This window comes from Rattus rattus, chromosome 6 (assembly GCF_011064425.1).
Source record: "Rattus rattus isolate New Zealand chromosome 6, Rrattus_CSIRO_v1, whole genome shotgun sequence".
Taxonomy (NCBI): Eukaryota; Metazoa; Chordata; class Mammalia; order Rodentia; family Muridae; genus Rattus; species Rattus rattus.
In genome coordinates, this window is record NC_046159.1 from 62694413 (window position 1) to 62714832 (window position 20420).

Here is a 20420-nt window from a genome sequence, read left to right on the forward strand (position 1 = left end):
GGACACTAGTCATATTGGATTTATGACCTCCTTCTAAACCCTTCTGTAAAGACCTATTTCTAAACCCAGCCACATTTGGGATACTGATGTACATTCTGTATGAATGTAGGGTGGCATTATTCAGTGCCTAACAGCCAAATGGAGGTATGAGACACAACGTCCAGAGACAATGAGGCTGAAACTATGTGTCTCCTAGAACCGAGCCCCAGTTGTAGTGACATTTTTGAGAATTCAGAAAATCTTTGTTTCTTTAAAAACACAGAAATATTGTTAAGTGCTTTCATTTTAATCCCAGTGTAGGGATGTGGGCTGGTTTGGACTGTCCGTAGCAGCCGATCATGACTTGCCCTGTGCTCTAGCAGAAGCGTGCAATTATGTGAGGTTTGGAATTCCAGGAACTTTTCAGAGGGTACCTAAGTGCTAAGGCACTGAGGAGGCGGGGCTGGTGGTCATTTAGGGCAGTGGATGGTCAAAGAAGAAGCAAAAGGAAAGAAATTTGATTCAAGGTTCTCTTTCCACTCTATCCTTGCTTCTCTCCTATCGAGTGTTAGAGGGTGAAAGTGAAGGGAATAAAGGCTGGGAAAAAGAAGAACCCACAAAGTAGCAAAGACCAGATATACCCAGTTGCTCAGACACAGAGCCACAAAGACGATCTCCTGTCTTACTTGACAACCGTTCTTTTCTCTTCCACCCTAAAGGTGCTCCAGCCCCCAGCTCTCTCCACCGCGCCCACCATGTGTGAAGAAGAGACCACCGCCCTTGTGTGTGACAATGGGTCTGGCCTGTGCAAGGCAGGCTTTGCAGGAGACGACGCTCCCAGGGCTGTCTTTCCCTCCATTGTGGGCCGCCCTCGGCATCAGGTGTGTGGTCCCTGGACCCAAGACTGTGATCCACCAGGAGTGAGCTGTATAGGAACCTCAATGAAAGAACTATACTGAGCTCTCTCTCTCTCTCTCTCTCTCTCTCTCTCTCTCTCTCTCTCTCTCTCTCTCTCTCTCTCTCTCTCTCTCTCTCTTTCAGCAGAGAGTATAAAATAAGGGGGTTAAATATATCTATAGGCCTTGTTCTCTCTCAGAAAAGCCCATGGGGAACCGCCACCTCCTCTTCCTGTCACGCCCACCTCCATTTCCTGCCCCCTTTCCTCAGCTCTTCGGGAACATTCCTGTGACTAAATCTCTATGTGCGGACCCCTCCGACGATTCACTTATCTCTCCTTTTCTTTCTCGTCGCAGGGCGTGATGGTGGAATGGGCCAGAAAGACAGCTATGTGGGGGACGAAGCCCAGAGCAAGCGTGGGATCCTGACCCTCAAATACCCCATTGAACACGGCATCATCACGAACTGGGATGACATGGAGAAGGTATCCGAAGCCTCCAGTGGGTTTAATAGAGAGATAGCTCACCTCGACCTTCCCAGACCACACCCCTCTCTCTGTGTGTGCCTGTCCTGTAGCCTTCCTCCTCCCCTTCCCATTCCCTATGCCATTTCCAGTCTGGACCTTCAGCCTCTGTTCCTGGACCACGGCAGTGGCTTCCCACATTTGCCTTGTCCTAGTTATCCACATAATCTCTCTGTCCCTAACTCTTTCTAGCAGCCTCTGAGGATCTGGTCTCTCTCCTGTTTGCCCTTCCATGTGATCAGCTGAGGGAACTGCTGATGTCGAATTCCGATTCTCCGATGAAATATTAAGTAGTATGCTAGGAGTTCTCAAAGTTTTTCATGTTTGTTGTTGGTTTGGTGGTTTTGTTTTGACTTGTTTTATGAGATAATGCAGGAGGTGGGACAATGGTGACATCACTAGGGGAATGTCAGCAGCACCTTCCTCGTGTTTGTCTTACTGTAGTATGCTGTGCTCCTTTCTATCTTCAGTAAGCTGGCCTGTACTGTGACGGCTCTCACACTGCAGAGAGGCTGGCCTGTACTGTGACGGCTCTCACACTGCAGAGAGGCTGGGCTGTACTGTGACGGCTCTCACACTGCAGAGAGGCTGGCCAGTACTGTGACGGCTCTCACACTGCAGAGAGGCTGGGCTGTACTGTGACGGCTCTCACACTGCGGAGAGGAACAGGCAAAGAAGCGTGTGTACAAACCCCAGCCTTAGTGTCTTCATTTGCAAGCTGGAGATCTAAAAACAAGCAACTGTCTTTTGAAGTACAGGAGTTCGTGCCTGTAGATCCAGAGCTTAGGAGACTGAGGCAGGAGGATTGTCACTTTGCTGTGAATTTAAGGCCAGCCTGGGTCACAGAATAAGACCTCCATCTCAGATCAAACCTCCTTTTCAACTAAAGTGCTTTAAAAATTAAGTTGGACATTGATTTAGTGTGATCCCAATGTGTGGAGTTGGAACTGACACTCATTATCCACACACATTGCCCAGTACTTAATTTGGAAACATAAGAAACAGAACGTTTTCTCACAGAAGGGACAGTGTATATCTGGTACATCTTACAAGGAAGGCAGAATGGGAATTTTGTGGTTGTTCTGAGGTAGCCACGTAATTATTTACACATGCAGAGTCTTACCTCATACCACGTCTCCAAACACGTATCATTTGAATCTAAAAGTTAAATATAAAAATTCAAAGATACAGATACAGTAAGGTAGGTGTAAACATTTAGTCAAGCTTTCTGGTGAGAGTTGTCATAGAAGAAAAAAATAACAGATTTGACTTCCTAAAAAATCCTAACTTCTACTGTATGTGCCCAAAAAATAAACTCTGAAAGTCAAACAACATATGGCAAAAATATTACAAGAGACATATTGAAAGACTGATAAATAGGTAGTATAGGTTTATCATTAAAAATACACAGTGCAGGGGTTGGGGATTTAGCTCAGTGGTAGAGCGCTTGCCTAGGAAGCGCAAGGCCCTGGGTTCGGTCCCCAGCTCCGGGGGGGGGGGGGAATACACAGTGCTGGAGCTGGAGAGATGGCTCAGCAGCTTAAGAGCACAGGCTGCTCTTGAGGAAGACCTGAGCATCCAGCTGCCAGCATCCACGTCAGGTGCCCCACAGACACCTATAACTCCAGCACCAGGGGATCCAATGCTGTCTTCTGGCCTCCGGAGACACCTACACTTGTGTGCATGACACACAAATACACACACACACAGATACACACACACACACAAATACACACAGATACACACACATACAAATACACACAGATACACACACACGGATACACACACAAACACACACACACAAATACACACACACACACATACACACAAACACACACATACACACACACACAACACACAAACACACACACACACACACACACACATATACACACACACAGATACACACACACACACACACACACACACACACACACAGATACACACACACAAAGACACACACACACACACACACACACACACACACACACACACACAAATACACACACACACACACAGATACACACAGATACACACACAAATACACACAGATACACACACACAAATACACACAGATACACACACAGATACACACAGATACACACACACACAAATACACACATATACACATACACAGATATATACACACACAGATACACACACACAGATACACACACACAGATACACACATTCACAAACACACACACACAAATACACACACACAAATACACACAGATACACACACACAAACACACACACTCTTTCTTTTTAAAAATCTACTTTTTTTAAAAAAAAAAGAAATTACTTTTAAAAAAAAAAAAAGAATTACACATTTCAAGATAAAATAAAAACAACCAAGTGTAAGTGGCTCACGCCTTTAGTCCAGCACTAGGGAGGCAGAGGCAGGCAAATTTCTAAGTGTTTGAGGCCAACCTGGTCTACATAACAAGTCCCAGGCAAGCCAGGGCTATATAGAAAGACTCTGTCCCAAAATTAATTAATTAAAACAAAATTTAGTAATAATATTAATAATGGAGATGAAGTGAATACATGATAAAAATTTACAAGTAGCATAAAGACAAGAGTCACAAAAGAAAGATTTCAAAATGTTACCTAGTGACAGATGGGTATAAATTTTCCAAATATTTTGATTTGGCAACATTTCTAACTTTTGAGGGACAGTGCTCTGAAAACATGAAGTGTAGTGCTTGGACCCACTCTAAACGACCGGCAGGTCTGGGATAGCTAAGCCAGCTCTACCTACATTCACAGTCCCACATGAAGCTGAGGTAGGCATATTTCAACCCCACTTCCCTCCGCTGAGGCCAGTTACTGTCCCCCATCTCCCTGTGAGACTTCAAAGCCCCAGGCCTGTACTCCTGTTGTTCCGTGTCTCGGGGACCCTCGAATCCTCTGGAGACCTTGTTTCCAGTCCATTCCAGTCTCCCAGATGATGATCACTTCCACCTCTTCCTTTGATTTAGCTGCATCTTGGCGTTTTTGTCTTTTGATTTTGAAACGAAGAACTAGACACCAAGTCCAGTCTATATACAGCCCCTATTGTCGTGTTTACTAACATCCCCGCAAAGCCCGTGAACACAGTGGTCTGATTTGGCCCTGTTGCTAAAGAAACCAAAACCCCAAGTCTCCTGACGCTGTTTGACAAACACATCTGAGGTAAAGACCCTTGTCTAGTCACCTTGGAGCACTGAAGAACCAAGGTGGACCTATGTGGGTGAGGAAACTTTCTCTAAGGCAGGAACAGCTTTACACACACACACACACACACACACACACACACACACACACACACGTGTCTGGAGATGTGACCAAACTTGTTATTTGACATCCAGTGGGTGGAGACTAAGGATCCCACTAAGCCTCCCATGGTGTGCACAGGTCTGTCCGCTACAACACCGACTGAGCTAATCTAAGATGACACAGTGCTGACGAGGAGAGACCCTGCTCAAATACCAGCCTAGTCACCTGTAAACAGTGAGAACTGGGTCTACATATATGTGCCAGGATCACAGCAGAAGACAGTGTACACTTCTAGTGAGGTTGACTGAGGAAATATATACAAGGGTGTGAGCAGGATTAAGGCAGCCAGAACTGGATGAACACTAGTTGCCATAGGAACTCTGGGCTTACGAGTGCCCCCTGCGGGGACTTGGCGTGGGTAGGCAGTGTCCTGGGAGTCCAGTGAGATAACTGGAGAGGTCTGTCTATGGGCCACGCCCTGGCTTTTCTCTCCTTCCACTGCCTAACCTCTTGCCAATGCCATCTATCAGCCAAACACAACCAGAAGCCGGGAAGCCATAAGAACTGAGTGCAGCCTGCTTCCCTGAAGGCACCAAGTGACAGGGAAAAGTGAGAAGAGGGACGGAGAGGAAGGGTCAAATGACAGAGTCAGCACACACACACTGGCTCTGTGTTTGGCATGAGTGGAGAGGAGGAATAGACTCCATGTCCATCAGAGACTCCCCAGGCTGATCACTCTCTCCAGATTTCCCCTGTCCTGAGTAGCATTTAGCCACCCTCCTCCAAGATGGACACACCAGTCTGATATTTTCAGACCCCTGGAAAGTCTGCAGGGCTTATCTGGCTTTTGTCTCAACTAGATCTGGCACCACTCCTTCTACAACGAGCTGCGAGTAGCACCAGAAGAGCACCCGACCCTGCTCACAGAGGCCCCCCTAAACCCTAAAGCCAACAGGGAGAAGATGACCCAGGTAAGAGCACTGTGCACAGGGAGCAGCTTGGCCAGATACTTCTTCCCCCTTGTGTACCAATGCAGCAAAATGTCCTAATGGACCTGCCGTGGTTGGAGGCCGGGGCGGGGGTGGGGGGGTGTGCACCAAGGTAGGTCCTGTGGAAAGCGAATATGGGATAAGGAAGGACCATTGAGTTGGCATAGTTCTTGCCTTTAATGAAGTTACAGACCATTCTGTAGGCCAGGAGATGCTGTGGTGTTTTTCAGACAGTCCTTCCCTCTTTGTTGTCCTTCCAGATCATGTTCGAAACCTTCAATGTTCCCGCCATGTATGTTGCCATTCAAGCTGTGCTCTCGCTCTACGCATCTGGCCGCACCACAGGTCAGTAGCATTGAAACGCATTCCTCTTCTGGCTCCAGGTTTTCCTTCGCAGTCCTGAAAATGATCTGTGGTGGCCATACCTTCTGTTTTGAAAGACAGGGTCTGTGGCAAGTTTATAGCAAACCAAAGAAAAAGAATAAATAGCCAGAGACGGATAGATCAATAGATAACAAAACATAGTCAGCTTGGATACTCAAAACATCCAGTAGAAATCAGCCGGGGAGGCCCCACTGGGGCAGTCAGCTGGAGTCCCCAGTAGAGAGTCCTGGGCAAAGTCACCTCCAAGTAAAAGAACAAGTAACAGCAGATACCTGAAATCATCAAACTGGGAGCTTGGAAACGTCCAACAGAAACTGACCAGGGAAGTTGAAGCAGTCAGCTGAGGTCTCTGAGTTTCTCTCCATAGCTGACCCTCCGGCTTCCCTTTCCCACTGCAGGCACTTTTTTTTTTTTTTTTTTTTACTGTGGGACAAACAGTAGAAACCTTCATTGGGAGTGGCTTAGTTTCTAGCTATCCCCATGGACATGGGGCCTTTACTCTTCTGTTCTGTTCTCTTCCTGCACTGCGTCAGGGCCAGCCCATCTGCAGACAGGGCCTTGGAAGGCAGTTTGAGACAGACACACTTAAAGCTGAAATGGAGGAGAGGAACTCTATTTCCAGAGCCAGTTTTTCAGTGGACTCGAACACCACGTGACACTTTACCAATAGAACGTTCACTACAGCAGGGAAGGTAGGGTCAAGTTGGGCTCCTACAGAGGTGCGTGCTTAGATCAAAAGGAACGCCATGACCAGGGAGAGAACAAACGAGTGCCCACGGAGCAGGCTGAGTGTGGGCCTGCTTATACAGTTGGAAAGAATTTCCATACACAAGCCATGATGGATACATGCAGCAAGAGCTGTTTCCCTTTCCTGGTCATGCCAGGCGGCTTACCCACATGTCCTCCCACGCCTTTGCCTCAGGAACAGCAGAACCTGTGATGACGGTTATGTAAGCAGGTGGCCTCCATGTAGAAGGATGCCCAGCAGGCAAGAGAGCCCGCAGTCCTCAATAGGAACTTGAGCGCTGTAATAAGAGCTGTTTAAAATGTATTCTTTCATATGGTCACTGCTTTCCTGAGCACTCATCCCTCCAGGGTTTTCCACAAAGTCTGTATCAAACAACAGGCATACTCAGCTGGAGAGGTGGCTCAACAGGTAAGGGCATACACTGCTTTTGCAGAGGACCTGAGTTCAGTTCCCAGCACTCACGTCAGGCAGCTCCAACTCTGGGGGCTCTGACATCCTCAGAGAAGGATGTAGTCTAAATGTGAAAAACAACAGAGTGTGCAGTCTAGACTTAAGGTAAATTGACAAGTATCCCTTACCATGTCTGCATCTCAAGGAATCCAAGATATTGAGACAGTTCTTGCCTTCTAGAAACCAATCTTCCCCTTTAGGAGAAGAAAACACACACACACACACACACACACACACACACACACACAAGCTGAGAGTACTCGTGCTGGAAAGAAAATATGATCATGGAAAATCATTCAGTAACAGACCCCAGAAACAGATAGACGAAAGCAAGGTTTGTCTTCTCTGTCCACAGGCATCGTCCTGGATTCAGGGGATGGCGTCACCCACAATGTCCCCATCTATGAGGGCTATGCACTGCCCCATGCCATCATGCGTCTTGACCTGGCTGGACGGGATCTCACAGACTACCTCATGAAGATTCTCACAGAAAGAGGCTATTCCTTTGTGACCACAGGTACCTGCCCCTTTCCTCCTTCAGAGTTGAGCTCAAACTCCCATCTCATCCAGGGCCAAAAGTTCTTGGGACTGGCAGGAATCCTGTGGCTCTGTCCTTAGGCTGTCTTGGGGTGAACTGGGAAGCCCTGCAGTGTTAAGACAGCCTAGTTGGAGGACAAAGGCTCCCCCTGGAAATGCTCTGGGGAGGAGAACCTTCTGAGCATTCCCTTCTCCCAGCACCCACTGCCTGTGTTCATGTTGATGCAGCCCTGGGGTTTCAACAATGTTTAGCTGTACTGGAGAACCGGTGACATACTTTTCTCCTTGGAGGTGTCTGTGGTATCCAAGAACAAATGATATAAAATGACCTAAAAGGAGCGGGGTCATGAAGCTTGAAGTAGGAATTTTTGGTAGTAATTTTTTTAGATTCTGTCAGGTCATCAGGGGTAAGTCCAAGTCTGCCCCATAATGTGCCTGTAAGGACCGCAGGAGCACCTGTGGCATTGTCAACAGAAAATGACAGAGTGAAAAGAAAATCCCTTGGCTTCCGGCTTGAGAATCGAGCCTTTTTGAGGAGTGGGACATTAGCCCAGCATGGAGCAGAGCCTGACTCTCCTTGGGGGAGTTCTATGCTCTTCCTAAGGCTGGACTCAGAGTAGACGAGAAGTTTCCTGGAGAACATATGTTAAGGCAGAGCTTGCAGAGCCCAGGAACCACTTTGCCATTTCTGCGCCTTCCAGCTGAGAGAGAAATTGTGCGAGACATCAAGGAGAAGCTGTGCTACGTAGCCCTGGATTTTGAGAATGAGATGGCCACGGCGGCTTCGTCTTCTTCCCTGGAGAAGAGCTACGAGTTGCCTGATGGGCAGGTCATCACGATTGGCAATGAGCGCTTCCGCTGCCCGGAGACCCTGTTCCAGCCTTCCTTCATTGGTGAGGTGCTGCCCGCAGAGCCCGCTCGTCACTTGGGGGCAGGGCACAGGGTTCCGAGGTAGAATGGGACAAGGATAGGGAACGCAGGGTGAGGGTTGCAGGACAGAAGGTGTGGAGTAGAGGGGACAGTAATTCAGCTCCACATTAAAGGACGAAAAGAATCTTCCTCTTGAAATAGTTTAGGCCAAAAGTGGGCCCAAATTTGAATTCTCCCTGTGTCTTCCATCTGTCCAGTGTCTGTAGCCTGTGTTCAGGCTGTCATCTGTCTGGTGTGTGTGGTGCCTATCTGGTGCCAGTGCCTAGAAAAAGTTCCTCTCTGTATTTACGGAACAGCACAGAACACATAGTGTGGAAAGGGAATGAGGAATTCTTTACAGAAATTCTTAACAATTTACAAGGGAAAGAAGTTATTTTGCTGACCCCAGATAACCCAGAATAACACTCAGAACCACACACAGATACTGTCTTAGTTAAGGTTTCCATTGCTGTGAACGGACACCACGACCAAGGCGACTCTTATAAAGGACATTTAATTGGGGCTGGCTTACAGGTTCAGGGGTTCGGTTCATTATCATCATGGCGAGAAGCAGGGCAGCATCCAGGCACACATGGTACTGGAAGCGCTGAGAGTTTTACATCTTCTTCTGAAGGCAAACGGGAGAAGACTGACTCCTCGGGCAGCTAGGAGGAAGGCCTCAAAGGCCAAGCCCAGAGTGACACACTTCCTCCAACAAGACCACACCTCCTCATTGTGTCACTCCCTGCGGGCCAAGCATTCAAACACATATAAGTCTATGGGGGGCCAAACCTATTCAAACCACCACAGATATTATCAACCTAAGTCCTCATATTGCTTCAGAAAATAGTTACCAACACACACACACACAATTCTGTATCATGGGCATGGAAGCATACATAGTTTAAGATTAAAGCTGTGCACTTAGCTTATGTTGTAAAAAGAGATTACATAAAAAGTCCTAAGAATAGTAAGGTTGATGACATTGTGAGACAGGCTGAGTACACTTCACCACAGCAGATCCAGTATATAGTTTTAAATCATCTCAAGACATATTATTAATGTGGTTGCAGGGTCTAGTAAAAGCTCAGTTTCTAAGGGTAAGAGATAGTTTCAGAAAGAGCTGTTCCAACAATCCAGGGTGGGGGTCAAGGCAGAGAGTTATAAGACAGAAGAATGCAGGGCAGATGGGTGCAGGACAGAGGGTACAGGGTGGAGGAGGCAGGATGGAGGGGTGCAGGGCAGAGAAGTGGATGGGATTTGGAAAGAGAAACACCTGGACTCACGGGCACTCTGTTACTTTTATCTGCCTTAAGTTTTCCCAAGAAGAGACATAAATGATTACATAAACTATTAGATAAAAACATAATTTTGAATAGAAGAGTAAATAAATCAAATAAAGAAAAGAAACAGCATGGGACGTGCAGTGATAGCTCGCCCCTTTAATCCCAGCACTTGGGAGATAAAGGTGGCTGAATCTCTGTGAGTTCAAATCCAACCTGGTCTACAGAGTGAGTTCCAGAACAGCCAAAGCTATACAGAGAAAGTCTAAAAGAAAAGGAAGAAATGAAGGAAGGAAGGAAGGAAGGAAGGAAGGAAGGAAGGAAGGAAGGAAGGAAGAAAGAAAAAAGAAAGAAAGAGAGAGAGAGAGAGAAGAAAGAAAGAAAGAAAGAAAGAAAGAAAGAAAGAAAGAAAGAAAGAAAGAAAGAAAGAAAGAAGAAAGAAAGAAAGGGGTTGGGGATTTAGCTCAGTGGTAGAGTGCTTGCCTAGCAAGCACAAGGCCCTGGGTTCGGTCCTCAGCTCCAGAAGAAAAAAAAACCCTAAGAAAAGAAAGGAAAGGAAAGGAAAGGAAAGGAAAGGAAAGGAAAGGAAAGGAAAGGAAAGGAAAGGAAAGGAAAGGAAAGGAAAGGAAAGGAACAGCTGGAGATATTTTAGACCACTTCTGTATCACTTAGCATTTAGGTCACAGAGGCCTGTGTCTGGACAGTGGTATAGGTGAATCTGGTGTCAGAGTTTCCATGCTGATCCTGTGCCTCTAGGCACTGTCACACTGTCAGACCACCTTCTTCAAGCTACAGCTTTCTCTTCTACAAAAATGGAAATAATGGGGGGGGGGATCCAGAGAGATGGCTCACCATTTATGAGCACTAAATGATTCCTTCCAGAGAGCCCAGGTTCAATTCTCAGCAGCCTCATGGCAGCTCCTAACAGCCTGTAGCACTAGTTCTAGGGAATCTGACACCCTTTTCTGACCTCCACAGGCATTTATTCACACGTACAAAACCTACACTCAGACCCATAAAAAAAATAATAAGACCAACAATGAATGCTTTAAATATGGAAATGGTGATCTGTAGTTACCAGCAAATACTGTGACAATACTATGACAAGGACTAAATGACAATACTTACCAAAGGAAACCACTTTCTCGAGGAGAGTTTAAGTGGGAAACGGGAAATGGCTGCTCATGGCCTTGGAATTTCTCTAGAGCCATTAAAATGCTCTAGAACTGGGTGTGGTAGCATACCTGTGTAATCCCAGTGCTTGGACTGTGGAACTAGAAAGATCAGGAATTTAAGATCATCCTCAGCTGCACAGTGAATTCAAGGCTATCTTGTCTTTAAAAATTGATATCATGGTGGCACTTGCCCAACTGTAGATATAGTAACAACTACTGAACTTTATTTTTTTTTAAGATTTACTTATTTATTACATATGAGTACACTGTAGCTATATCTTCAGATATACCAGAAGGCATCAGACCTCATTACAGATGGTTGTGAGCCACCATGTGGTTGCTGGGATTTGAACTCAGGAGCTTTGGAAGACCAGTCAGTGCTCTTAACCACTGATCCATCTCTCCAACTCCACTACTGAACTTTAAAGGGGTTAACTTTGTAGCATATGAATTATAGCTCCTTAAAGCTCTGGAAGGAAGTAGGATGCTTCAGAAACGTGCCTTGGGCAACAGTGAGAAACATCCGCTGAGGCATGAGGAACTATGAGTGGGGCCATGACCAGTAAAGGTTTCTGAGTTTGTAATCCAGTTGAGAGTTGATCAACTGCAACGGACGAGGATCCTAACGGCTGGACATACATACACACACACACACACACACACACACACACACACATATATATACTCTGCAACTCAGGCTGGCCCTGAGTTTATCGGCTCTCCTATCTTAACCTCCCATGTGCCTGTCATTATAAGGGTGAGCACTATGCCCAGTATGAGCTACATTTCTGAAGGCATGGGTGTTGACTAAACCCCTCCTCCCCTAGGCATGGAGTCAGCTGGAATTCATGAGACAACATACAATTCCATCATGAAGTGTGACATTGACATCCGCAAGGATTTGTATGCTAACAATGTCCTCTCTGGGGGCACTACCATGTACCCTGGGATTGCTGACAGGATGCAGAAGGAGATCACAGCCTTGGCTCCCAGCACCATGAAGATCAAGGTAGGTTGGGCCTTACCCCACTTCCCTTTTGCTGCTCTATAAACAAAGACCTGCCTATGTGGGAGATGTTGCTGGGCCTTGGAGATTGGTGGTCTCCTGGTCATCTTTATCCTCCTGGGCTGATGTTCCTTAGAGCAACGATAGAATGAAGACAATCTTAGAATGGCTAAGTTCATAACATGGACATCTTATGAGAAGACATTGAAAGAATTCGAGGTGACAATATTGAAGAAGTTGAAAGAAAAATTAGGATGAAGGAAGCAGGAAGAAAGAAAAGAAAGTGATTGGGATTAAAGAAATGACTCTGCCATTCAGAGCACTTACTGCTGGGTCAGGCATGGTGGTTTACATAGGTGAATCTCTGTGAGTTCCAGGATAGCCTGGCCTACCTACACACTGAGTTCAAGATCAGATATGTTTGTTCTCTCTCTCTCTCTCTCTCTCTCTCTCTCTCTCTCTCTCTCTCTCTCTCTCTCTCTCACACACACACACACACACACACACACACACACACACCTGACCAGAAAAAAAAGATGGAAAGTTCTAGACAGGGGATGTGTGGCCATGGGGCTGGCTGTCACTTCAAACTCCCAGGAACATTTTCTAGACCTTGGCTAGGAAACTATGATCTACTGACCACTGACCACTGTGATTGCAATGTCCCTCATGATGCCTCTCATGACAACAGTTAATCTCAGGGAGCTTGATGGAAAGGGATCCCATTTGTCTGGTGACACCCCTGGCTTCTGGTCTCCAAATACTCATAGAGATCTCTCAAGGACTTCTGGGGCCTTTACTGTTTGCAGATTTTTTTAAGAATTGAGGGCTTAAAAACTTAAAAAAGAAGAAGAAGCAATTAGGCCTAGTGGTTCAGGCCTTTAGTCCTAGCACTTGGCAGGCAGAGGTAGGCAGATTTCTGAGTTCAAAGCGAATCTGTCTCCACAGTGAGTCCTAGGACAGCTAAAGTGACATAGTAAGACCTTGTTTTGAGAAGAATTTTTAAAAAGTGCCCTGCCAACCAAGTCTGAGGGCCTGAGTTCACTCCTCAGGATCTGCAGGAAAGGAGAGAACTGACCCCAGTGGGCTGTTCTCAGACTTCGACAGAAGCATCCCAGACTGAATATACCTCCACCACACTCCACAGCCCCCACAGTCAATCAATCAATCAATCAACCAATCAATCGAGTTGAGGGGTAGATTGGTGATACACATGTAATCTCGACACTAGAAAATAGAGGCTGCAGGATCAGGAATTCAAAGTCATCCTTGGCTATGCAAGCAATTCAAGGCCAGCTAAGGGTATGTGAGACCCTATCTCAAAAAAAAATTAACAAAAGCACTTTAGGCACTTCAAAAATTAGAAAGCGATTGGAAGTTCAAAGCTGTCTAAAATGTGGGAAGGATGAACAATGCATGCATCAAGGAGAGCTTCCCAGACATAAGTGGCCATTGCCAACGGAAGTTCAATAGAAGGTTTAAGAGACTGGCATAAAGTTGAGGATGGAACCTGCTGGGCCCAAAGTATCCATGCATCCAAACCCCAGGCAAGGGCAAAGCAAGGCTCTACTGATTTTGGTATTGGTCAGCTTTGCTGGTAACAAACACCTACAAAATCTCTGTGGTGCATAACAAGGAGCATAGTTGCGTATGCAGCTGTGGGTCAGCAGAAAGTTAGCTACTCCAGGTCAGCTTCGGCCAGACAGCTCCAGTCCGCTCAGCTCGGGTCAAGCCTCCATCTCAGATCTCAAGGCTGGGGGTGAAGGACTAGCAGCTCCTACAGAGAGGCCCTTCTCGTAGAGGGAAGAGGTACAGAGAGTATGACCGACTATGCAAATACATTTCCACTCCTGTTTGTGTCATAGCTGCTAGCATCCATTGGATAACGTAACACATGGCCCAGCCAAAAGCCACAGGACAGAGGAACCCTCTCACTCTATGGAGGAGATGGGATGTGGCAAGGTAGAGAATACTTTGAGTGACGATCTAGTCATCTTCCAATGTTATCTTATTGACTTATTTTTAAATTTATTCATTTTGCATGTGTATTTGCCTACACAATGTACCTCATGGAACTGGGGTTACAGAAGGTTGTGTGAGCTGCCGTGTGGACGCTGGGAACAGAACTCAGGTCCCCGCAAGAGCAACAAGTGCTCTTAACTACCATGCCAGCTCTCCGGCTCCCATCCTTTGCTTCTGACCACAAAGGCTGCCCTTTTCAGGAGTGGGCTAAGACCTTCCTTGCTCTTTTTTTTTTTTTTCCGGAGCTGGGGACCGAACCCATCCTTGCTCATTTTTGTTTATTTTTTGTTTGTTGTTTTTTGAGATGGGATCTTGTGTTGATCTGGATGGTTTAGAACACTTCTGCTCATTTGAGCACCTAATTTTGAAGCTCCCAGTATCTGAGGCCACAGCATGCAAAGCTGTACCCCACTTCCTACACAGTCTTGGGGGATGGTCATAACTTGCCACGTTTCTCTTTGCAGATCATTGCTCCTCCGGAGCGGAAGTACTCAGTCTGGATTGGAGGCTCCATCCTGGCTTCTCTCTCCACCTTCCAGCAAATGTGGATCAGCAAGCCAGAGTATGACGAAGCAGGGCCCTCCATTGTCCACAGGAAATGCTTCTAAAGTCACAGGGCCTTCTCTGGGGATCCCTGCAAGACTGCTGTCACCAGTCACAGATCATTAAAACCTTCAAGCCTTATTTCTCTGTGTGGGGCTCTTTTGTTCCTGGTTGCTCCTACGTGTGTCTCACAAACAATGCTAAGGGATTTTCAGGCATCATTATCGTTTCTCCTCATCCTCTCCCTTCCTGTTAGATGTATTTGTGTATGGGTGTTTTACCTGTATTTCTGTGTGCTTCATGTGTGCAGTACCCAGGAAGGACAGAAGAGGGCATTGCATCCCCTGTGACCTGAGTTACAGATGGTTGTGAACTGCCATGCGGATGCTAGGAAATGATTCTGGGTTTTCTGTAAGAGAAACCAGTGCTCTTAACCACTGAGCCATCTCTCTAGCCTGTTGTTGTTGTTGTTGTTGTTGTTGTTGTTGTTGTTGTTGTTGTTGTTGTTGTTGTTGTTGTTGTTGTTATGGTTGTAATTATGTGTTTGTGTGGGTACATGTGCATGTGAATGCAGGTGCCTACAATGACCACAGGATCACACGGAGCAGAAGTTACAGTCACTATGAGCCACCAACAAGGATGCTCTGTGCTAGGCAAAGTCCAGGTGTTCTATTAGAGCAACGAGTGCTCTTACCCACTGAGCCATCTCTTGAGTCCTTCATGAGACATTTCTAATTCCCACACTGCTCCTGAGAAGTAGATGCTATAATTATCCCCACATCACTGACAAGGACTCACATTTCTGAAACCCTGAGTTTTCTTATTCCCACATTGCCAGATATGTGGTTCTTGTTCTTGCTGACGTTCAAGGAATGAAAATAAAATGGCATTGTAGACTAGCTTTGGTGCCAAATATACTTGAGTTTCCTTGGTTCTAGGAAGGCTTCCCCAAGACCTTAACTCCTCTGGGCTTCCATTTATGGGGAGTCCCTTGTCACAGCTAACTCACTAGTGACTAGGCCATCATGCTAGTTAGTATCAGAAGTAGGCACTCATTTCTGCTGGATGTCCTTTTCTTCTGCTTGGCCTTGTCCTGGCCCCCAGTCATTGCAAACATACAAACTTAAAGGCAGTGGGGCCAGTGGCCAAGAGGAGAGACCTCAAATTCTTAGGCAGTAGCTCACACTTGAGTTCTGTGAGTGAGTGGGATAGAGAACGTGTTTCAAAGCCCTCTTGGAATGCAGTCTTAGGGTCTATTTCCCAGGAGCAGATCCTGAAATCCTACCGATGTCTCTGGGGAGGCCCCAGTAAGCATATCTTGGAAGAGGCAGAACAGGAAGAGGAAATGGGGGAGCTTTGGTCAGTAAAGACCCTTTGAGGGGCTGCTTGCTTCTAACTCACACACATATCTCTAGAATCTAAGACAAGCCAGAAGTAGAAAGCCAGCATCCAAATCCCAGCCTTCCAGGGGCTAGTGAGAGTGTACCCTGAGAGCACAAAAACTCTTTGACATATGTGTGCTTCCTCAGGGACTCCTCCAAGGGACTGGCTGCTGGAAGGCCAAGCTCAGCATACATACAACACACACAATGTACACATTACACTACAGTACATACATACAACACACACTGCATTCATTATACACATAACACAGAAATCCACACACCACACACAAACATACACGTGCACACACACACACACACACACACACACACACACACACACACGCATGCACACAGAAGATCCAAGAATAGGTAGAGACTGACTTACTCTGGACGAATGCTCTGGAACCTCCACCTGTCCACCTTGAGGGACAGTGGGCAGGCTGACTAGTCTCATCCTCCCTATCCTCCATACCCATCCAACTTCCTGTGTCCCCCTTTACCCCATCCTACTATTTCTCCACTGGAAAAACATCACAAAAATGCCATCGTGAGTTCTTCAAACTTTGAGTTTATTGATAGAAGATAAATAGATAGATAGACAGACAGACAGACAGACAGACAGACAGATACAGACAGGCAGATACAGACAGACAGACAGGTCTATATTAGTATGTGCATATGTGGGTGTGCTTGTGCATGGAGGGCATCCAGTGTCCTCCTCTGTCATTTCCTGCCTATTCTTCGAGGCAGGAGCCTCTCCCTGAACCTGGGGTTTGTGCTTTCTCAGCTAGCTGGAGACTAGCCAGCCCCAGCAATCCTCATGCCTTCACCCACCACGTTTTCAGATTATGGGAATGCCTACAAATGTAGCAAGTCCTGAGGTCTGAACTCTAATCCTCATGATGATGGAGCAGTGGTCTCAATAGCTGCTCCATCCGTCTGTCTAGTCCCCTGTCCTAGACTCTTTAGCTGATGTCATATTATCTGCTGATAAAGAGAGGTCCTGTGCTTTGAAAATATCCAAAAGGAGGCTAGAGAGATGGCTCGGTGGGGAAAGCGCTTGCTGTACGTGTCAGGTACCTGAGCTGAGATCCTCAGAACACACATAAAGCTGGATGCAGTAGCGCCAATCTGCAATCCCAGTATTTCTACAACTAGATGGGAGCAGACACAGGTGAACGCTCAGGAACTCAAAGGCCAGAGAGCCTGGCACGCACAGCAATAAACAAGTGACCCCGTCCCGAACAACGTAGAAGGCAAAACCCCACACCTCAGGTTGTCCTCTGACCCCTGTATAGATGTGCACTGTGCTATGTGCATTCACACATATAGAAGTATATATAAACACATGGATATGTATGTACACCACACATTAAATAAGTAGATGTCCAGGCAACAGAAGAAAGCCACCTCTTCGGACATTTGTCTCAATACTTTTAGTGATGGCATAGTCTTTAATGTGTTGTCAGCCAGCCTTGCTTATGACTGCAGTGTTTATAAGTCCTTGAAAAATAACTGTAGGAGTAGCCAACCAATGACTGGTCCAACTTGAGACCCAGGCCACGAGAGAGTCCATGCCTAACATTGCCTAGAGGGTCAGAAACCAGAGGCTGGATAGCCCAGAAACCTAGGATAGAACCAAACATGACTGGCTAGTTAATTAATAAAAAATTAAAAATCAATCAAATGATTCCTAATGATACTCTGCTATACTTATTATAGGCCTGACCTAGCATAATTGTCATCAGAGAGGCTTCATTCGGCAACCATTGGGAGCAGATTCAGAGTTCCACAGCCAATCAAACATTAAATAATCCTGTGGGTTGGAAGAAAGATAGCAGGAGCCAGAGTGGTCGAGAACACAAGAAAATGGCCCACACAATCAACTAACCAGGGCTCATAGGTGCTCACAGAGATTAAACTGACCGTCAGGGAGCCTGTCTGGGTCTAACTTGGGTTCTCTGCATATATGCTGTAGTTGTATAGCTTGGTTTTCTTGTGGGACACAGAAAAGTGGGGGCAGAGTGGGGGTTCTCTCTGACTCTTTTGCCTGCCTTTGAGATCCTTTCCCTCCTACTTGGCTCCAATTTTAATGTAAGGATATGTGCCTGGTCTTATTGCAACATGATATAGCATGTTTGGTTGCTATCCCTGGGAGGCCTGCCCTTTTCTGAAGAGAAATAAGGGTGGGATGGGGACTGAATCTGGGGGGATAGCGGAGGCGGGGAGGGGGACCGGAAGGAGAAGAGGAAGGGGAGCTGGTAGGGATGTAGTATATGAAAGTAAAATAAAATTCAAAAAAAGAAAGAAAGAAAGAAAGAAAAACAACCCATCCTTCAGCGCTGCACTCGGAGAGCTGCAGGGTACGTGACACAGAGCAGATGCTTAGCAAATGTGAAACGAGTGAAGGGAAACTGCCGACCTGTGTCTGGCGTTAACTCCAGCAGATGTCTCGCAGCCACCAGGAGCAGAAGTGCCTTATTCCCCAAGGTAAGCAGAGTGAATCCCATTACACAACGCACCTCGCATCTCTGCCCAGCTTCTGGCTTGGAAAGACTCTACTGACACCAGCCAGTAGGAACTAATCACTCTGGGGAAGAGTTAATGATGCATTTGATTGCCCTTCCTCAGGCATAGGATGGTGCCCTGATCCTGGAAACCAATTGTCACTCTCAGGTTAGTGTTTGGGATCTGTCCCCAGCCTAGGACACTATTTTGAAGACCTTTGGGAGACGAGGCCTGTCTGAAGGAGTAGGTCTGTCTCTAAAGTATGCCTTATTCCATTGTCCTAGACTGAAATCCTCCAGAAACCAAGAGCCAACAAACCTTTCCTCCAGTACCTTGCTTCGTCAGGTATCCTGCTACAGCAACAAGAAGGGTGACTAACCCAGTTCTCAAGTTTGTTCCCTAAGACCCTAGCTCCTGGCCACAGGCTCTTTTTCTTAGGAATTCAGAATTAGGACCGAAGAGACACTGAAAAAAATTACACCAGGTCTTCTGTAGCTCCGGCTTGACCTCAAATTCCTTATGTAGCTGACAATACCTGAACCTTTGATGCTCTGCTTCCACCTCCAAGGGTCCAGCGATTACCATTATCATACCCAGCCTGATCAGTTTTTATGAATGGCATAGCATATAATAAACATTAAAAAGGATTAAAAGATCATTATTAATAGTGGCACCAGGGTAACTGGCAGGCAACTAGGTAAAAATGATTTGGTTCATTAATTCACACCATAAATTCAAAATTAAAAACAATAGATAGGCATGATGACACACCTGCACTGAGAAGGCTGAGGAGACATCTCCAGCCCCATATTAATTCATACACACACGCATGCACACGCACATGCACACACACACACACTGTAGCTGTCTTCAGACACACCAGAAGAGGGCATCAGATCCCATTACAGATGGTTGTGAACCACCATGTAGTTGCTGGGAATTGAACTCAGGACCTCTGGAAAAGCAATCAGTGCTCTTAACCACTGAGCCATCTCTCCAGATTAATTCATCTTAATAACTCCACATTTTTTAAGGCAAGGTCTCCCACTGTAGCCCAGGCTGACCTGGAAGGCCTGAATTGGCAATACTACTCCTGACTGATTCTCAAGTATTGGGATTACAGACATGGGCTACTGTACCTGGCTTTCCTCAGTACATTTTTATGTTTGTAAAAAAAAAAAAAAAAAAAAAGAGAGAGAGCTCTTAGACACTCTTTTTTTTTTTTTTATTTTAGTTGCCTTTATTTACCTTTATCTGCAGACAACTTCGTCACTAAATTTCACAATGATGCTGAGGACAGAGAGACTCTCAAACTTTGAGGAGGGGGAACATTAAGTGTTTCCCAACTCTGATTTTATACAAGCAAAGGAATGTAATCAGCATTTTTACAGAGATGCTACTGGTGCATGGCAGTGGCAATGGACGGACTGTGGCAGCTCCAATCTCCACCAGCATCCTACCTAGGTTATCCAAAACGTTTTCATGTATTCTAAGTTTTTTTTTTTTTTCTTCCAGAGCTGGGGACCAAACCCAGGGCCTTGCGCTTGCGCTTGTCTACCACTGAGCTAAATCCCCAACCCCGTATTCTAAGTTTTAAATAATGAATGTTTATTTCATTTTCACTTGTTTGCGGGGGAGGTCACACAGCCAAGGCATTCTGAAGCTGGTCCTTTCACTTCACCACGTGGGACCTGAGGATTGCTCCACTGAGGTGAACAGGCCTAGCAGCAAGTGCCTTTAGCCAACTTGCCAGGCCCCTCCTCCTTTGTGAGCTAGCCCTGTGTATCCCAAGATGTCCTCAAATGCACCATGTAGCCAAGG

The 20420-nt window shown here is 46.2% G+C and overlaps 1 protein-coding gene across 2 annotated transcripts; it reads left to right on the forward strand.

Annotated features, from left to right (window-relative positions):
• The first annotated feature begins 698 nt into the window (after positions 1–698).
• On the forward strand, positions 699–14847 carry Actg2 (actin gamma 2, smooth muscle). Of its 2 annotated transcripts, none has more exons than XM_032906246.1 (8): positions 699–860; positions 1233–1360; positions 5521–5631; positions 5910–5994; positions 7587–7748; positions 8470–8661; positions 11963–12144; positions 14628–14847. In XM_032906246.1, exons 2-8 carry the CDS (start codon positions 1247–1249, stop codon positions 14769–14771), a joined length of 990 nt encoding a protein of 329 aa, XP_032762137.1. In that variant the 5' UTR covers positions 699–860; positions 1233–1246; the 3' UTR covers positions 14772–14847. The 2 variants fall into 2 exon arrangements, with proteins under 2 accessions (XP_032762137.1, XP_032762136.1); XM_032906245.1 differs by having other exon boundaries at positions 735–867.
• The last annotated feature ends 5573 nt before the right edge of the window (positions 14848–20420 follow it).

Bases quoted from the DNA above. Each gene is read 5' to 3' on its own strand.
- Actg2 (XM_032906245.1), top strand. From the start codon at position 735: ATGTGTGAAGAAGAGACCACCGCCCTTGTGTGTGACAATGGGTCTGGC. The intron at 5,632-5,909 runs GTAAGAGCACTG...TTGTCCTTCCAG, and splicing joins ACAGGGAGAAGATGACCCAG to ATCATGTTCGAAACCTTCAA. The intron at 7,749-8,469 runs GTACCTGCCCCT...TGCGCCTTCCAG, and splicing joins CTATTCCTTTGTGACCACAG to CTGAGAGAGAAATTGTGCGA.